Source organism: Petromyzon marinus, chromosome 21 (assembly GCF_048934315.1).
Source record: "Petromyzon marinus isolate PM22_M1 ecotype Great Lakes invasive population chromosome 21, UKy_Petmar_22M1.pri1.0, whole genome shotgun sequence".
Classification (NCBI taxonomy): Eukaryota; Metazoa; Chordata; class Hyperoartia; order Petromyzontiformes; family Petromyzontidae; genus Petromyzon; species Petromyzon marinus.
The window spans coordinates 645,850-664,594 of record NC_133687.1 but is presented as its reverse complement, the minus strand read 5'-3'; the positions used below and the strand labels follow the sequence as shown (position 1 = coordinate 664,594).

Sequence of the window (18,745 nt, the reverse complement as noted above, 5' to 3'; positions counted from 1 at the left end):
TACCTCTGCATAGTGCCCAATTGTTCATTTTGGCGCTGCTGGTGCAGCAAGAAGTGAGATTACTTTGAGCGACTAAACGTCCGCTGCGTGTGTGGCAGCCGCTCGTGACACCGCCGCCATGGCAAGACGGCAACAAACATTTTTTGATTTAAAGCTTTCGTGACTGCAGTAATTCATATTCTTAGTTCTTTCCCTTCAACGTGACTTTACCGAAAGAACTAAGAATATGAACAAACATTTTTGTTTTACCCGGCATTGACCGCCGCCAAAGAAGGCGCCGACGGCGGCCCTCAACGCGCATCGTCTCGGAGAGTTGAGCAGCAGCCCGGCGCTGCTCGTGCAAGGCACTGCGGGAATGACCGTTTACCGGGGCACCTATGGACTCCCCGGCGGTTGGTACTGGTGAATCAATCAGTCTTTTTAGCTGCTGCGGTTGCCACACGGGACGAGAGTGGGCACTGCTGCGTCGCAGCCGGGGTACCGGACGGCACGGCAGTCGCCGGCCGATACGGTTCTCATCCAGGCGCTGCAGAAGCCCCTGAGCGGAGAGCGGTGTGCCGGCTGTCATTTGCTGCAGCGTGGGGAAGGAGCTGCGTGCACATGGAATCCGGGCCTGTCGACGCGCCTCTGTCGGTGGCCATGAAGTAACGGTGTGACCAGTCAACTTGATGCGGGGCGGGGGTGCCGTTTGTTCTGACCTACCACCCATCAGCCGTGAAAAAATCTTCATAAGCAACGACATCTGCCGTTTGTAAAGAGCCACGGATGTGCATTCCGCAGAAACAAACCTCAATTGATCTGCGAGTGCACAGCTCCATTCAGAACACCGGCATCAGTCACAACAGCGTCATGTGCAAAAATAATAGGTTTTACCTTTTCTGGCAAAATGTTCAAATATTCAAACACCAAATCGACACCTTTTGCTTGCATTATCTTCGCGTACTTGTGGCAAACGACGTGCTCCGATAATATCTGTATTGTCCTTAAAACGGATTGGCTTTAAAACGGATTAGCTTACACCATACACAACCTCTGTGGCCTTGTCTCACCACCAGTAATAGACCAGAGAACGCCAAAAGGCGATTATTATAAAGGTGATGCATGTATCGGAGCATTTATAGCTGGAGTTTGGCAGCTAGATCATGGGACTTTTTTGGCCAGTATCAAAGTATGGACAAAAAGGTTTTACCCTTTCTGGCAATAAAACGGGTGTTAAGATGTTCAAACACCAGATAGATACCAAATAAATAGCGTAACACCACGGTTGGCTATGTACGGTGCAAAAGAAGTTCAACATACGCACGTAACCAGGCACCTTCCCGTATCATCGGAGAAGACGTGCAACACCCGTTTTGAAGAACCACGAATGTTAATTCCGCAGAAACGAACCTCGAGCAACACCCGTTGCATATCTTATAAGATGGACCCAACCAAGATTGACGCGTGCTAAATGAATGAACACAGACACCCGCTACATTTCTGTGACATTCTGACAGGCGCCTCAGTGAGGAGGCGACTCGGACCGCGTGGCTCCTGTTACGATGCGCTCTGAGATGATAACGGGTCATTCATTAGAAAAGTGCTCTGGAGTGCTGTGCCGATTGAACGCACCCTAGGTCTCCCAGTGAAATACAAAATTAAAACATTACAGGTGTAGCGGAAACTCCCCACCAATACGCCGAGACAGGTCAGAGTTCCAGTCCGTTTATTCCAGCTCCATCACACGCAGCGCTCCATCCTACATCCACCGCTCTCTCTCCGCATATCCTCACGTTCCTCTCTCCCGTTCAACCCTCATCCCCGTCTCACCTCCAGCCGCCAATCACCGTCAAATCTCTCAGACCACGCCTCCTCGTCTCCAGCCACCAATCACTGTCAGATCTATCGGACCACGCCTCCTCATCTCCAGCCACCAATCACTCAAATCTCTCGGATCACGCCTCCTCACCTCCAGCCGCCAATCACTGTCAAATCTCTCGGACCACGCCTCCTCACCTCCAGCCGCCAATCACTGTCAAATCTCTCAGACCACGCCTCGTTTCCAGCCGCCAATCACTGTCAAATCTCTCGGAACACGCCTCACCTCCAGCCGCCAATCACTGTCAAATCTCTCGGAGCACGCCTCCTCATAGTTCATAGTTTATAGTTCATTTATTTGGTATAGCCCTGTGAGCCATTCGGCTCTTGAATCGGGTGCAATCGCAACAAACAAAAAACATGAACAAGAAAACATCTTAAAGTGATTATGTGACTGTGCAAACAGAAAATACAGGAAAAAATATCAAAATATTCCAGAAATAGCACCGTACACCAACGCTGTGTGCAAAAATCCCAGTGGGATGCAAGTCAAATAACAACAACAACCGCGGGGTCACCCCCGGGTCATCGAGGTGCAGGGATTGACGTCGGCGTGTGGAGGAGAGTGCTGACCGTGATTGAGGGGCGTTGCGCAGGAGGAGCAATCCGGGCGCGTCGTCTCGCTTCAAAAGCGAGGAAGCGTTCCGCGAAAATCTGTCGGTGAAGCGAAAACTCGAGACAGGTCGTCGTTTTCACAGACTCACTCCCATGTTGAAAGCTGAGCTACGTTTTTCAGCCCCCAAATGTTCAACTCTTGAACAACTTTTCTAACGTGAAAAATGCACATTTAAAAAAATAAAGTAATAAAACATAATGTAACCTCACGTGAAGAACTTGCAAGATCCCCCATATAGCCTTAGGCTATTGGGGCAAGTGCTGTTAGCGAGCACTTATGAAGGTCAGCACAACACACGTGGGGGTGGGTGGCCTGCCCCACCCCCTTTGTGTCCCTCGTGTGTAAAAACACCAACACTTATTTAAGTATACTTTTATGGAAAATACTTAACGATGTGATTAGGCAAGAATGGGCTGCGATTATTTTGTATTTGTATAGCGCTTTCATCCAAGGCGCTTTACAAGGTTATGAGTGGTACAATTAGGGTAACTAAAAGTGCTGTGGTGAATCGGGATGTGGTGTAGGGAGGGCGGATCATAGCCTCTCGGATGTGACCGTGCGAGACAAATCGAATGACCAATTGCCGCACCACCCCTTGAAGCTGATCGTGGAGTATCTACGCGAACTATTTGCAAGGATCAAAAGTTATTTAAGAAATCGTTTTTTTAGCCTTTCTAGCAATAAAACAGGTGTTAAGTTTCAAGTTTCATGTATTAGGTATAGCCCTGTGAGCCATGCGGCTCTTGAGTCGGGTGCAACCGCAACAAATAAAAATATGAACAGAGAAACATCCTGGACAAACCAGCAAATCTTCCAGAAATAAAAAAACACCGTATTACAACGCTGTGTGCAACACCAAGGAAGATACCTTTTGCAAGGTATCAAGTCTGCATTAACCACACGTAACTTGTGGCAAAACATGCAAACATGCTCGAATAATGTATGCATTGTCTTTGACACCGATTTTCCGCCAGTATTAGGCCAGAGAACACCAACATTACAAAGACAATGCAAGTATCACAACACTTATAGCTCGGGGTGGATCAGTTACATGTACGGGATACCTTTTTGCTAGTATAAAAAAGGATGGGGAAAAAAATACAGGATTTATTTTTTTTACCCTGTTGTGGCTTTAATAATAATGATAATTCACTACGCCCTCTGCGTGTCCGGGGTGCTTGGCACCGCGAGGGACTTGGCGGTGCCTGGAGGCGGAACGCGGCACGGGAGGCGGCGGCGGTGGGGGGGGCTGAAGCCCGGACCTGGGCCTCCCCTAGGTCGACTCAGCCTCAAATGAGTACCTGGTGCGGTGTGTAAACATCGCCGGGCGTGGTGCTGGCCACTCACCCCCTGGTGTGCCGTGCCGTCCTTCATCGGTGCTCGTGGACGGCACTTGGCACAACAGTCTGTTAAGGCTACACGGGGAGTCTGTTTTTGTGGACGCGACTTATCCGTGCAATGCCCCTTTATGGCGCGCATAAAGGCCAGAGAGGTAGAGTGGATACGGGTCAGAGACTTCACTTGTTCACGCCATGGGGCCCGTATTGAGTTGTATTTGTCTGTGCACCACTGCTAATGTAACAGCAGCGTATAATCAATAAGGACGAGTCAATACTGTGTGCACCATTCCATGACAAGTGGTAGACTGACGTAAAGTCGCCATGGCGACCCGACACGGCCACCCGATATCAACATTCATGTTCTAAAATATCACCAGAGTAGGCCGCCATATTGGGTGAGTTGTCGGTGACCATTGGGCCGCCATGTTGGGTGAGTGTCGGTGACCATTGGGCCGCCATGTTGGGTGAGTGTCGGTGACCCTTGGGCCGCCATGTTGGGTGAGTGTCGGTGAGCCTTGGGCAGCCATGTTGGGTGAGCGTCGGTGATCCTTGGGCCGCCATGTTGGATGAGTGTTGGAACCCTTTGGCCGCCATGTTGGATGGGGAATATGGTAATTGTGGCTGCGCAGTGGTGGCCGACTCGTGAGAGTCTCACGGAAAGACGCGAGGCGCAGGCCCACTTGCAATCGCAGCCAATGGGAGGCGAGCGCGCGGACCACGTGAGGCGGCCATCTTGAAATCGTGTTGGCGTCGTCGCAGCTCTCCCGCGTGAATGAGCGCGGACCGGAGCCAGCGTGACTGCCCTCAGCCTCTCGGAGTCTCCCCCACTGAGCGTGACTCCCCTCAGCCTCTCCCTCGGAGTCTCCCCCACTGAGCGTGACTCCCCTGAGTCTCCCCCACTGAGCGTGACTCCTTTCAGCTTGTCCCCCGGAGTCTCCCCCACTGAGCGTGACTCCCCTCAGCCTCTCGGAGTCTCTCCCACTGAGCGTGACTCCCCTCAGCCTCTCGGAGTCTCTTTCCCTGAGCGTGACTCCCCCGGAGTGTCCCCCACTGAGCCCCCCGCCTCCCCGCGGGTCTCACCGAGTCCCCCGAGTGCCTCTCCCCCGTGTCTCCCAGAGTCTCCGTTTCTCCTCTTCGTCTCCCGTCCCAGCTGAGGCATGGCGGACGTTACTGCCCGCAGTCTCCAGTATGAGTACAAAGCGGTAAGTGATACGCAGGGACACAACCTCGGGGACCCGTCGCTGTGGAGGGACATGTCACTAAATAAGTAGACCACACACAAGACCGCGTGGCTGGAGGGATGAGAGAGTTGTGAAGACGGAAGGCGAATTGTCTTTGTTGATTCTGCACCTGTAATCCGGGAATTGGTTTGTTTTATTCGCGTTCTCGAGGATGCGTATGTTGCCATTTGTTGTGTTGGTGTGTGATATTGTGTTTAGTGCCGTGCTAAGCGTTGTGTTAACTATGCAGTGCTCACACGTGTTCGAGCGTCATGCCGCGTGCATCGTGCTGCACACCTCAGTGTTGTGTAACCGTGCATTTATTTAGAGCAGTCTCACGCAAGACTCTTTCACGAGGGTCCTGGCAGAACTTTTTCAGTAGGTTGGCGATGTTGCTGCACACGCTGCTGTGTGAAATCCGAATTTAGTCATTCGCAGGCGTTCATTGACACGGCATTGGGATGTTCCGTGTGGATAAAAGCGAGCGAATACTGTGTGATAAACGGAGTGCGAATCAGAATATTTATCCTGGAGAAATACGATTTCACAAATGTCCAGTAGGTGCGTGTAAGAAAGTTACATCAACAAACAATAAAAAACGAGAGGGGGTGTAAAAGTATAGGAAATGTAAGCAAATCGCTAAAAATAAACAAACTACGCCTTTTATTTTACCAGGTAAGGCCCACTGAGCGCTTCGTTCTTTTTTGAGAAGCGACCTGGCCACAAATGATAGCACAACGAAGTGGCTCACCATCGTGTTGAGATGTACAGCAGCCGAATAGTCTCAGTTTCATTTATTTGGTATAGCCCTGTGAGCCATTCGGCTCTTGAATCGGGTGCAACCGCAACAAACAAAAACATGAACAAGAAAACATCTTAAAGTGACTATGTGACCGTGCTCACAGAAAATACAGGAAAAACACAGCTAAAATATTCCTGAAAAAGCACCATACACAAAGGGCCGTGCCGAGTGTGTTAACAAAACACTTGCCACAGTCCGTCAAGATCAGCGTGGCCGGCAAAGTGGGGGACAAAAAAACATGAATATCATAGGCGACGTTTTGTGCTCCTTTTTCGTAGCACACACAGAAGCGAGTCAGGGGAGTTGGCCTCTGAACAAGGCCCGTTGCACAGATCGTCACCTATTGCAGTGGTTCTCAAACTTGTTTGGCTACTACTATTACCCCCCTTGGCTGACCCACCGTGATTCCGATAAATAAAAGTGTGACTAATGAACGTCAATATTTTAACCAATAGTCTTATTTTGTGAGGTATCCTTACTAGCGAGTAACTGCACGCGTGACATCATGTGTTCACGCTCGCTGGTTACTCTTGGAAACCACATTGCTTACGATCAATGAGTTTAGAAAGGTCTTTTATATCATTCTAGGTTACCATATGGATTCAAATTTATCGTAGTTATTTCATATTGGCAGATTCATATTTGATTATTCACCAATGACCCCCCATGTATGAAAATTTCACGCATTTTTATAAATCACCTCGTATACCCCCTGGGACATTACCACAGACCTATTGTTTATATTTGTACCTCTTAAGGCTAGGGTGTTATTCTGACCCGGAACGTGTTGAGGTGTCGTTGTTAATTGTGCTTGTGCACCACCCCCAACGTAGCAGCAGCAGCGGCAGCATCACCACCAAATAATGCGTTGTCAGGCGTGAAGTGAGAGTGCAACCGCGTTAAGTTGATGAGCCAACACGCCGAGTGTGTTGTGCGTGCACACCCTGTGCTGACGGTGCTGACGACGATCTCAGAACTCGAACCTGGTGCTGCAAGCCGACCGCTCGCTGATCGACCGCACACGGCGCGACGAGGCCACCGGGGAGGTGCTCTCCCTCGTGGGCAAGCTCACCGGCTCCCGCATGGGCGACCGTGCCATGCGCTCCAAGCCCGTGCTGCTCGAGGAGCGCAGAGCCAAGTACGTGTGGGAGGTGGTGGGGGTGAGGGGGGGCAGGGGGAGGTGGTGGTGGTGAGAGGGTCTTGAGGTGTTGGTGGTGAGGTGGTAATGAGAGAGGGTGAGGTAGTGGGAAGAAAGGGGGGTGAGGTGGTGATGAGGGAAGCGTGGGGGGTTAGGTGGTGGGGAAGGGTGGGTGAGGTGTGGATGGGGCGGAGGGGGGGGTAAGAGCGGAGGGGGGTGAGGTATTGGTGGTGAGGTGGTCATGAGAGGGCGTGAGGTGGGGGTGAAGTGGTGGGAAGGGTGAGGTAGTGGTGAGAGGTGGAGGTTATGGTCGTAGTGAGGGGGGTATCGATGTATTGAGCAGGGAGGTGTGCGTTCGGTAAGTGTACTCCTTTTCTTCTCTTCTTATCCCATCTCCCTGCTCGTATTATCTTTACTCTCACCGCTGCGCACTTCTCACGACCTCCTCCTCTTGACGCCCGTGCCCTCGCCACCTCTCCTCCGCCGTGTAGGCGACGTAAGCGTGACGAGGACCGGCATGACATGAAGAAGATGCGAGGCTACACGCTGCTGTCAGATGGCATCGACGAGATGGTGGGCATCGTGTATAAACCGCGCACCAAGGAGACGCGCGACACCTACGAGGTGCTGCTCAGCTTCATCCAGGCGGCGCTCGGGGACCAGGTACATCCATATGCGTGTGCGCGTCCATGTGTGCGCACAACACGGTGCTGTGCGTGTGTGCCTGTGCCGTGACGGTGCTGTGTGTGTGTGTGCCATGACAGTGCTGTGACGCTTCTGTGGGTGGGTGTGTGTGTTTGTGCCGTGACGGTGCTGTCAGCGTGTTTGTTTACGCGTGATGGTGCTGTGTGTGTGCCGTGACGGTGCTGTGTGTGTGCCGTGACGGTGCTGTGACGTTGCTGTGTGTGTACTGTGATGGTGCTGTGTGTGTGCCTGTGCCGTGACGGTGCTGTGTGTGTGCCGTGACGGTGCTGTGTGTGTGCCATGACGGTGCTGTGTGTGTGCCATGACGGTGCTGTGTGTGTGCCGTGACGGTGCTGTGTGTGTGCCGTGACGGTGCTATGTGTGTGCCGTGACGGTGCTGTGTGTTTGCCGTGACGGTGCTGTGCCTGTGCCGTGACGGTGCTGTGTGTGTGCCGTGACGGTGCTGTGTGTGTGTGCCGTGACGGTGCTGTATGTGTGCCGTGACTGTGCTGTGTGTGTGCCGTGACGGTGCTGTGTGTGTGCCGTGACGGTGCTGTGTGTTTGCCGTGACGGTGCTGTGCCTGTGCCGTGACGGTGCTGTGTGTGTGCCGTGACGGTGCTGTGTGTGTGTGCCGTGACGGTGCTGTATGTGTGCCGTGACTGTGCTGTGTGTGTGCCGTGACGGTGCTGTGTGTGTGCCGTGACTGTGCTGTGTGTGTGCCGTGACGGTGCTGTGTGTGTGTGTGCCGTGACGGTGCTGTGTGTGTGCCGTGACGGTGCTGTGTGTGTGCCGTGACGGTGCTGTGTGTGTGTGTGTGCCGTGACGGTGCTGTGTGTGTGCCGTGACGGTGCTGTGTGTGTGCCGTGACGGTGCTGTGTGTGCGCCGTGACGGTGCTGTGTGTGTGCCGTGACGGTGCTGTGTGTGTGCCGTGACGGTGCTGTGTGTGTGCCGTGACGGTGCTGTGTGTGTGCCGTGACGGTGCTGTGTGTGTGCCGTGACGGTGCTGTGTGTGTGCCGTGACGGTGCTGTGTGTGTGCCGTGACGGTGCTGTGTGTGCGCCGTGACGGTGCTGTGTGTGTGCCGTGACGGTGCTGTGTGTGTGCCGTGACGGTGCTGTGTGTGTGCCGTGACGGTGCTGTGTGTGTGCCGTGACGGTGCTGTGTGTGTGTGCCGTGACGGTGCTGTGTGTGTGTGCCGTGACGGTGCTGTGTGTGTGCCGTGACGGTGCTGTGTGTGTGCCGTGACTGTGCTGTGTGTGTGCCGTGACGGTGCTGTGTGTGTGTGTGTGCCGTGACGGTGCTGTGTGTGTGCCGTGACGGTGCTGTGTGTGTGCCGTGACGGTGCTGTGTGTGCGCCGTGACGGTGCTGTGTGTGCGCCGTGACGGTGCTGTGTGTGTGCCGTGACGGTGCTGTGTGTGTGCCGTGACGGTGCTGTGTGTGTGCCGTGACGGTGCTGTGTGTGTGCCGTGACGGTGCTGTGTGTGTGCCGTGACGGTGCTGTGTGTGCGCCGTGACGGTGCTGTGTGTGCGCCGTGACGGTGCTGTGTGTGTGCCGTGACGGTGCTGTGTGTGTGCCGTGACGGTGCTGTGTGTGTGCCGTGACGGTGCTGTGTGTGTGCCGTGACGTTGCTGTGTGTGTGCCGTGACGGTGCTGTGTGTGTGTGCCGTGACGGTGCTGTGTGTGTGTGTGCCGTGACGGTGCTGTGTGTGTGCCGTGACGGTGCTGTGTCTGTGCCGTGACGGTGCTGTGTGTGTGTGTGCCGTGACGGTGCTGTGCGTGTCTGTGCCTTGACGGAGCTGTGTGTGTGCCTGTGCCGTGACGGTGCTGTGTGTGTGCCTGTGCCGTGACTTTGCTGTGTGTGTGCCGTGACGGTGCTGTGCACATGCGGTAGCCGCGCGACATCCTGTGCGGCGCTGCTGACGAGGTGCTCGCCGTGCTGAAGAGCGAGAAGCTGCGCGACAAGGAGCGGCGGCGCGACATTGAGGGCCTGCTGGGGACCTTGGAGGACTCGCGCTACCACGTCCTCGTCAATCTGGGCAAAAAGATCTCTGACTACGGCGGGGAGACACACACACAGAACATGGGTAACCTGCTCACCCGCACCGTCACGGCACCCGCCACAACCACGACCCTGGTCACAGCCACGGTCACGGCCACGACCCTGGTCACGGCCACGACCCTGGTCACGGCCACGACCCTGGTCACGGCCACGACCCTGGTCACAGCCACGACCCTGGTCACAGCCACGGCCACGACCACGACCCTGGTCACAGCCACGACCCTGGTCACGCCCGCCATTGTCATTGTTCACGTGTCTCTGTGTGTCTGTGTGTCTGTGTATGTTCCTGTTTCTGTGTGTCTCCATGTGTTGATGCCTGAGCGTGTTTATGTGTGTTGCATGTGAGTTTCTATGTATGGAGTGGTGGCGTAGTGGTGAGCACACTGTACTGTGAACCCAGTGACCCGAGTTCAATTCCCACCCACGGCTAACATGAAAGTGACAAATATCTGAACCGGTTCTGGGCCCTTGCTAGATCGACCCGGCCTTAAATGAGTAGAGGTATCCCTCGATTTACGACAGGGATGCGTTCTTCAAAAAAATACGTAAAACGAAATTTAGTCATTCGGAATGGCTTTTCCCATTATAACTCTACTCCTAACCTAAAAATGTACACCTATATCACTTTTCACAATGCAAAAACAATAATAAAGAACAAATATGAAAACGATTGAATAATAATTGATTTAAAACCTTTTCACTCGATGCCACTGCAGGGGCACCATAACGCTAGTGTGGATGGATGCCACAGCCTCCCGGGTGGCTTCACGTTTGATGAGCTCGTGGCGTGTGGCTGTAGTGAAATTTTATTCACACGGAAATTTTGTAAACCGAGCGTTCGTAAATTGAGGCATACCTGTACGTGGTGTGGTGTGTAACAGCAAAGGCGGCCAGGCGAGGTGCTGGCCACCCACCTCTCTCGTGGGCAGTTCCCGCTCTTCAGAGGTGCTTCACGCTAACAGTACTTGCCCCAACAGTCTGTGAAGGCTCCTCGGGGGGGGACCCTTTGCCTTTGTGTCTGCGTGTGCAGACGACAACATTGACGAGACGTACGGAGTCAACGTGCAGTTTGAATCGGATGAGGAGGTAGGAGCTGAGCCGGCAGTGACCACTATTACCATCCTCGCTATTATCACCATCCTCGCTATTATCACCATCCTCACCATCATCACCGTCGTCATCAACATAATCGTCGACGACATCACTGTTGTCACTAATACCACTATCAACACCATCACCATCATCACCACTATCACCACCATCATTAGCACCATGATCACCACCACTGACATTTGTCAATACCATCACCAACATCACCACTTTGACCAATAACACCATTACCGTCATCACCGCCACCATGATCACCATTAACACCATCACCACCACTATCACCATCAACACTATTACCATCATCACTACAATTCGCACCATTAAAACCATTACCACCATAATTTCCATGATCATCATGACCATCATCACCAACAGTCGTTATCACCATTAATATCGCCACGTGTCCCGTGTGGGCGTGTCCTGTGTGCTTTGCCACCATCAACACCATTATTCCACATCACTGGTGTGGGTTGGGTGTTGTGACGCGGTTGTGATACAGTTGTGACATGGTTGTGTCGCGGTTGTGGGTAGGGTGGCGATGAGGACGTATATGGGGAAGTGCGTGAGGAGGCCTCTGATGAGGACAGCGAGGGAGTGGAGGCGGCTGAGGAGGCGACGCTGTCGGCCAATGTATGTCACAACCATACCTCGTCACACCGCACCTCGTCACACCGTACCTCGTCACCCCGTACCTTTTCGCACCGTACCTCGTCACACCACACCTCGTCACACGGCACCTGGTCACACTGCACCTCGTCACACTGCACCTTGTCACACCACGTTATACCACGCCACACCATACACTACCTGCTTTATATACCAAATACCGCGTCGTACCACACCAGACACGCACACCATAGTGGTTGTTGTGCTATGATGAAGGGCCATTGCCCGAACCATCGCCCATCACGTACCTTGTTTTTATGACCACGCGCACACAGTTAAACAACGTGCATGCACGCAGAGCGCTGAGTTGTGTTGTCATTTGTGCACCACCACCAACACCACCGCCATCACCAGATCATTCGTTTGATGGTGCTTGTTGGATAGTTTCTGTGGTGGTGGTTGTGTGGTGGTTGTCGCTGGGTGGAGCGGAGGACACGTCTGTTTAATTGTGTGGTGGTTATGGTTGTTGTTGTGGTTGTAGCTCGGCGGAGCGGAAGACATGCTCTCGGCCAAGAAGAAGGAGCTGCACCCGCGCCAGGTGGACGCCTTTTGGCTGCAGCGGCAGCTGTCGGCCTTCTACGACGACGCCATAACCTCGCAGCGCAAGGCCGATGAGGTCCTCCACATCCTCAAGGTGCGAACGGCTCGCTCACTCGCGCACTCGCTCGCTCGCCACTTTACCACCTACACCCTCTCTTGTTGATCCCCGTGTGTGTCACGTGTCAGTCTAAAAATTGGTCGCGTATCGATCTCGTGCATATCTTGTGTTCACCTGTGCATGTTGTTTGCACGTGCGCGGGTGTCCTGTGTGCGTGCTTGCATGTGTGCGTGTCCCGTGTGTTTGTGTGTGTGCGTGCGTGTCCTGTGTGTCCCGTGCGCATGCGTGCTTGTTCCGTGTGTGTCCCGCGTAGACGGCGAGTGACGACCGCGAGTGTGAGAATCAGCTGGTTCTACTGCTCGGGTTCAACACCTTCGACTTCATCCGCACGCTGAGGCAGCACCGCATGATGGGTGCGTAACCACAGTGCCCTGCTCCATGGTGGTTAACCGTGTGTGGTTGTTTGGTGATATTGGTATTTTAGTTGTTGATAATGTTTCACTAGTGTGCTGTACTACATGTTACTCGTGAGTTCTGAGAGCAACGTTAGCGATTACGATGATAATGATGGTCGTGATGATGGTGATGACAATGGTCGTGATGGCGCCGTCTCTGCAGTGCTGTACTGCACGCTGCTGGCGAGCGCTCAGAGCGAGCAGCAGAAGGAGGAGATCATCGGGAAGATGGAGTCTGACTCGGAGCTGAGTGCTATCCTGGCCGCGCTGCATGAGACTGACAAGGCCGACCTCGTGCGCGAGGAGCGGACGCGCCGGGAGAGACAGAGGCAGTCACGTCTGGACACAGGGCTGGGCACGACGGAGATGGAGCACGACTCGGAGGTGAGAGATACGCGAGGGCACGCGGGGACATGCGGGGACATGGGGCTTAGCCCAACGAAGATGGAGCGTGACTCTTGAGGAGAGAGATACGCGGAGACATGGGGGCACGGTGGCGAGATGTTAACTACCTTGCCTGGTATATACAGTGAGGCAAAAAGTATTTGATCCCCTGCTGATTTTGTATGTTTGCCCACTGACAAAGAAATGATCAGTATAATTTTAATGGTAGATTTATTTGAACAGTGAGAGACAGAATAACAACAACAAAATCCAGAAAAACGCATGTCAAAAATGTTATAAATTGATTTGCATTTTAATGAGGGATATAAGTATTTGACCCCTCTGCAAAACATGACTTAGTACTTGGTAGCAAAACCCTTGTTGGCAATCACAGAGGTCAGACGTTTCTTGTAGTTGGCCACCAGGTTTGCACACATCTCAGGAGGGATTTTGTCCCACTCCTCTTTGCAGATCTTCTCCAAGTCATTAAGGTTTCGAGGCTGACGTTTGGCAACTCGAGCCTTCAGCTCCCTCCACAGATTTTCTATGGGATTAAGGTCTGGAGACTGGCTAGGCCACTCCAGGACCTTAATGTGCTCTTTTTGAGCCACTCCTTTGTTGCCTTGGCCGTGTGTTTTGGGTCATTGTCATGCTGGAATACCCATCCACGACCCATTTTCAATGCCCTGGCTGAGGGAAGGAAGTTCTCACCAAAGATTTGACGGTACATGGCCCCGTCCATCGTCCCTTTGATGCGGTGAAGTTGTCCTGTCCCCTTAGAAAAACACCCTCAAAGCATAATGTTTCCACCTCCATGTTTGACGGTGGGGATGGTGTTCTTGGGGTTATAGGCAGCATTCCTCCTCCTTCAAACACGGCGAGTTGAGTTGATGCCAAAGAGCTCCATTTTGGTCTCATCTGACCACAACACTTTCACCCAGTTGTCCTCTGAATCATTCAGATGTTCATTGGCAAACTTCAGACGGGCATGTATATGTGCTTTCTTGAGCAGGGGGACCTTGCGGGCGCTGCAGGATTTCAGTCTTTCACGGCGTTGTGTGTTACCAATTGTTTTCTTGGTGACTATGGTCCCAGCTGCCTTGAGATCATTGACAAGATCCTCCCGTGTAGTTTTGGGCTGATTCCTCACCGTTCTCATGATCATTGCAACTCCACGAGGTGAGATCTTGCATGGAGCCCCAGGCCGAGGGAGATTAACAGTTCTTTTGTGTTTCTTCCATTTGCGAATAATCGCACCAACTGTTGTCACCTTCTCACCAAGCTGCTTGGCAATGGTCTTGTAGCCCATTCCAGGTCTACAATCTTGTCCCTGACATCCTTGGAGAGCTCTTTAGTCTTGGCCATGGTGGAGAGTTTGGAATCTGATTGATTGCTTCTGTGGACAGGTGTCTTTTATACAGGTAACAAGCTGAGATTAGGAGCACTCCCTTTAAGAGTGTGCTCCTAATCTCAGCTCATTACCTGTATAATAGGCACCTGGGAGCCAGAAATCTTTCTGATTGAGAGGGGGTCAAATACTTATTTCCCTCATTAAAATGCAAATCAATTTATAACATTTTCGACATGTGTTTTTCTGGATTTTTTTGTTGTTATTCTGTCTCTCACTGTTCAAATAAACCTACCATTAAAATTATAGACTGATCATTTCTTTGTCAGTGCGCAAACGTACAAAATCAGCAGGGGATCAAATACTTTTTTCCCTCACTGTAGGAGGTCGGTTGGAGTTTGCATGTTCTCCCCGTGGTCACGTGTATTTTCTCCAAGTACAGTGGTTTTTCTCTCCACATTTAGAAACATGCATTTAGAGTATTTGACTGATTTCAATGTCCACACGATAAGCCACTTCGTTGAGCTATCGTTTGTGCCCAAGTCGCTTCTGAAAAAGAGCTTTACAGCTCATCGTGCCTTACCTGGTAAACTAAAAATAGTTTTTTATGCGCGAAGACACGCCGAGAGAGATGGAGGCAGTCGCGCCTCAACATAGGGCTGGAGACATCGGTGAGCGGTGGTGGTGGTGGGTGCAGTGGTGGTGTTGAGCGCGGTGGTGGAGAGTGTTGTGGTGGTGAGTGTTGCGGTGGCGTTGATGGTGAGCGTCGCAGTGGTGATCGTGCTCTGTGCCGCGTGTGCAGACCCAGACGCCGCGCCAGTCGCTCGACCTGGAGTCGCTTACCTTCGCCCAGGGCAGCCACTTCATGGCCAACAAGCGCTGTCAGCTGCCCGACGGCTCCTTCCGCAAGCAGCGGCGTGGCTGTGAGGAGGTGCATGTGCCAGCACTCAAGCCCAAGCCGTTCGGACCCGACGAGGTGGGCAGCACCACTCTCCACCTCCTCACTCGCACGCACCCTCTCACAGACACGAGAGTGTGGGAGTGATTGTGGGGGGCAGTTTGTGTGTGGGGGAGTGTGTGATTGACGAGTAAGCGCAGCGTGTTAGAGTGCGGTGGACCGAGTTGGATTCCTGCCCACAGCCAACACCAGTGATGGTTATCTAAACCTCCCCTCGGTCGACATGGCCTCAAATGAGTACCTGGTGCGGTGTGTAAAAATCGCCGGTAGGGAGACAAGGTTGGCTGCGCATGATGTTGGCCACCCCCCCTCCTGCGCCGTGTCAGCTTTCATAGGTGCTTGCTAACAGCACTTGCCCCAAAAGTATATTAAGGCTACACGGGGGATCTTTGTCTTCTGTGATTGTCTAGCTGGGTGGCACCTCTGCCACCTCCTCACTCACACAGACACGAGTGTGGGAGAGAGTGTGTGTGTAGGGGGAGTTGTAGTGAATAGGTTAGCACGTCACGCGACAACTCCAGCAACCTGAGTTCGAGTCTCACTCGGTGTCAAAACCATTAAATATCTAAACCGTTTCTGGTCCTCCGTTAGGCCGACTACATCCTTAAATTAGTACCTGACACGGTGTGTAAACATCAGCAGGGGGGAGACGCACGTGGCCGGGCATGGTACGGGTCCAACCAGCCTCTCATATGTGCTCTGTCCAGCCTTGATAGGTACTCGCTGATGGCCCTTTCCCCAGCGGGTTGCGTGGGCTACACGGGGGACCTCTGTGTGATGTTATCCGTGTCGTGCTGCAGCAACTGCTGCCTGTGGAGAAGCTGCCCAAGTATGCGCAGGCGGCGTTCGAGGGCATCAAGACCCTGAACCGCATCCAGAGCAAACTTCACCGCGCCGCCCTGGAGTCAGACCAGAACCTACTGCTGTGCGCGCCCACGGTGAGGGTGGCGCGGGGGGCGGACTCGGGGGGCACGGGGACACAGAAGACACAGACATGGGGATACAGAGACATGGGGGACACATGGAGATACAGTGACACGGGGACACAGAGATAGCAGCGCTTGCCCGAACAGCCTGTGGAAGCCTGTGTGGTGGGTTGACCTGTGTGTCTCGCATTGTGCTGCTTGTGTCCGTGCAGGGCGCCGGCAAAACGAACGTGGCGCTGCTGTGCATGCTGCGCGAGATCGGCAAGCACATCAACATGGACGGTACCATTAACACGGACGACTTCAAGATCATCTACATCGCGCCTATGCGCTCGCTCGTGCAGGAAATCGTCGGCAGCTTCTCCAAGGTGAGTGCGTGCATGCATGTGTGCGTGCCCAGACAGCTGCCGTTAGGCTGGATAGAGGGGGCTAAATGGGCATGGCACGGGCTGGAGACGAGATGGGCTAATGCGGCGGTACAGGAGGATGTGAAACTGAGTGGACTTGCCGATGACCAGGAACAGCGGGTGTCGAGATCGGCCTCTTGTGTAGGAGGCTTGTGAAGGACGCTACTGGGCAGTTGGAGGCAGTTGCCTTCCTCTCACTCTTCCCCCCCCCCCCATGCACCCTCCCCCAGCGCCTGTCAAGCTATGGACTGAAGGTGGCGGAGTTGACCGGAGATCATCAGCTGTGCAAGGAGGAGATCAACGCCACGCAGATCATTGTGTGCACTCCCGAGAAGTGGGACATCATCACCCGCAAGGGCGGCGAGCGGCCCTACACGCAGCTCGTGCGCCTCGTCATCATCGTGAGTGTGTCCATCGCTCACGGCCCCATGTCACCCACGAGGCCTGGGGAGGCCCTGCATCCAGCTCGTGTGATCGGTCACCATCGCCGCTACTGCAGGAGCTCCCATCCTAAGACCACCACACACTGTGCTGCATAACCCCCTACACCACGTCCACCTCACCATATTCGTAATTTCAACCACTCGCGCCACTACGCTATCTACACCATCACTGCCATCATAATTATGTGATCTCGATTATCTATACCACCGGCATCACTACCATTACCACCACCACTATCATCACCACTACCAACATCACCACCACAAGCATCACCGCCACAAGCATCATCACCACCACCATCACTACCACCATCATCACAAACACCATCACTACCACCATCTAATACACCTGCACTCTGTGCACCATCATCATCTTCACCATCACCACCATCTCGTACACGGCCACTGTGCACCGCCGCCGTAGCCGCGATAATATTTTCGCTCGCCCCCACTCTGCAGGATGAGATCCACCTATTGCACGACGAGCGTGGCCCTGTGCTGGAGGCGCTGGTGGCGCGCACGATTCGCAGCGTGGAGATGACGCAGGAGGACGCACGCCTCGTTGGCCTCAGTGCCACACTGCCCAACTATGAGGACGTGGCGGCCTTCCTGCGCGTCGACCCCGCCAAGGGCCTCTTCTTCTTCGACAACAGGTGCGGCCTGCCAACACGGAGTCCCCGCGGCTCCCCCGTGGGCCCTTGTGGGCCCTGGTGGGACCTAAACTATAAAATAAACTCTTTTTTTATTTTACCAGGTGGTAAAGCCTGGTGAGCTACGTAGCTATTTTTGAGAAGTCACCTGGTTATCACAAATCATAGCTCAACGAAGTGGCTTATCGTGTGGGCGTTTATCGCAGCCAAATATTCTCAACGCATGTTGATTCTAATGTGGAGGGAAAAACCGGAGGACCCGCAGAAAAATCCACATGACCACGGAGAGAACGCGCAAACTTCAAATATACAGCAAGAATTAGGGTCAGGATTAAACCCACGACCGACTGCATACCAGGTGAGACCTGGTGGGACCAGGTGGGACCAGACGGGACCTGGTGGGACCTAATGGAATCCAATGGGACCTGATGGTGCTTGATGGAGGCTGATAGGTCCTGACGGCTCATGAAGGGATCTGATAGACCCTGGCAGCATCTTAACAGCTCCTGATTGGACCGATGGAATCTGACAGTTCCTGATGGCTCCTGATGGCTGATATTATGTCTGCTGATGGGACCTTAAAGGGCTATTGTTACAGGAACCGCAGGTCTTCTCTGACATAGCCTGATGTATGTATGTTAACCTTTCGCACAGTACTCAGCCAAACAAACATGCTTATTGGAGGTGTGGGGTAAGGATGACAAACTAATTCTCCCCACATGGCTAATGCATTGCGCGAATACACAGCGCAGGATTATTTAGGCATGTGCCGACCTCCGTAGGTGCTGCTCGCCAACGGCACGTGCCCCAACAGTCTTGAAGGGTATACCGGGGATCTCTGTCTTTGTAGTTTCCGGCCCGTGCCTCTGGAGCAGCAGTACGTGGGGGTGACAGAGAAGAAGGCGATGAAACGGTTCCAAATCATGAACGAGATCGTGTACGAGAAGGTGCTGGAGCACGCGGGCAAGAACCAGGTGACGCATCTCCTACTCGCACGCTCGCTTGCTGGCTTGCTCACACACACTCACTCAGGTGCTGGAGCCAGTGGGCAAGGACCAGGTGACGCATCGCCCACTCTCAG

General features: G+C 53.4%; 1 protein-coding gene across 1 annotated transcript in view; it reads left to right on the top strand.

Annotated features, from left to right (window-relative positions):
• The first annotated feature begins 4,513 nt into the window (after nt 1–4,513).
• The window catches only part of SNRNP200 (small nuclear ribonucleoprotein U5 subunit 200), a 46,023-nt gene continuing 31,791 nt past the window's right edge, over nt 4,514–18,745 (top strand). Inside the window, exons 1-15 of the mRNA XM_032958472.2 lie at nt 4,514–5,015; nt 6,810–6,973; nt 7,465–7,636; nt 9,552–9,744; nt 10,750–10,805; nt 11,361–11,459; nt 11,977–12,129; nt 12,407–12,506; nt 12,712–12,932; nt 15,083–15,256; nt 16,039–16,176; nt 16,377–16,532; nt 16,802–16,972; nt 17,474–17,667; nt 18,515–18,638. Of these exons, the coding sequence (XP_032814363.1) occupies nt 4,971–5,015; nt 6,810–6,973; nt 7,465–7,636; nt 9,552–9,744; nt 10,750–10,805; nt 11,361–11,459; nt 11,977–12,129; nt 12,407–12,506; nt 12,712–12,932; nt 15,083–15,256; nt 16,039–16,176; nt 16,377–16,532; nt 16,802–16,972; nt 17,474–17,667; nt 18,515–18,638 (2,160 nt within the window). The 5' untranslated portion in view covers nt 4,514–4,970. The remainder of the gene's footprint in view (nt 5,016–6,809; nt 6,974–7,464; nt 7,637–9,551; nt 9,745–10,749; nt 10,806–11,360; nt 11,460–11,976; nt 12,130–12,406; nt 12,507–12,711; nt 12,933–15,082; nt 15,257–16,038; nt 16,177–16,376; nt 16,533–16,801; nt 16,973–17,473; nt 17,668–18,514; nt 18,639–18,745) is intronic.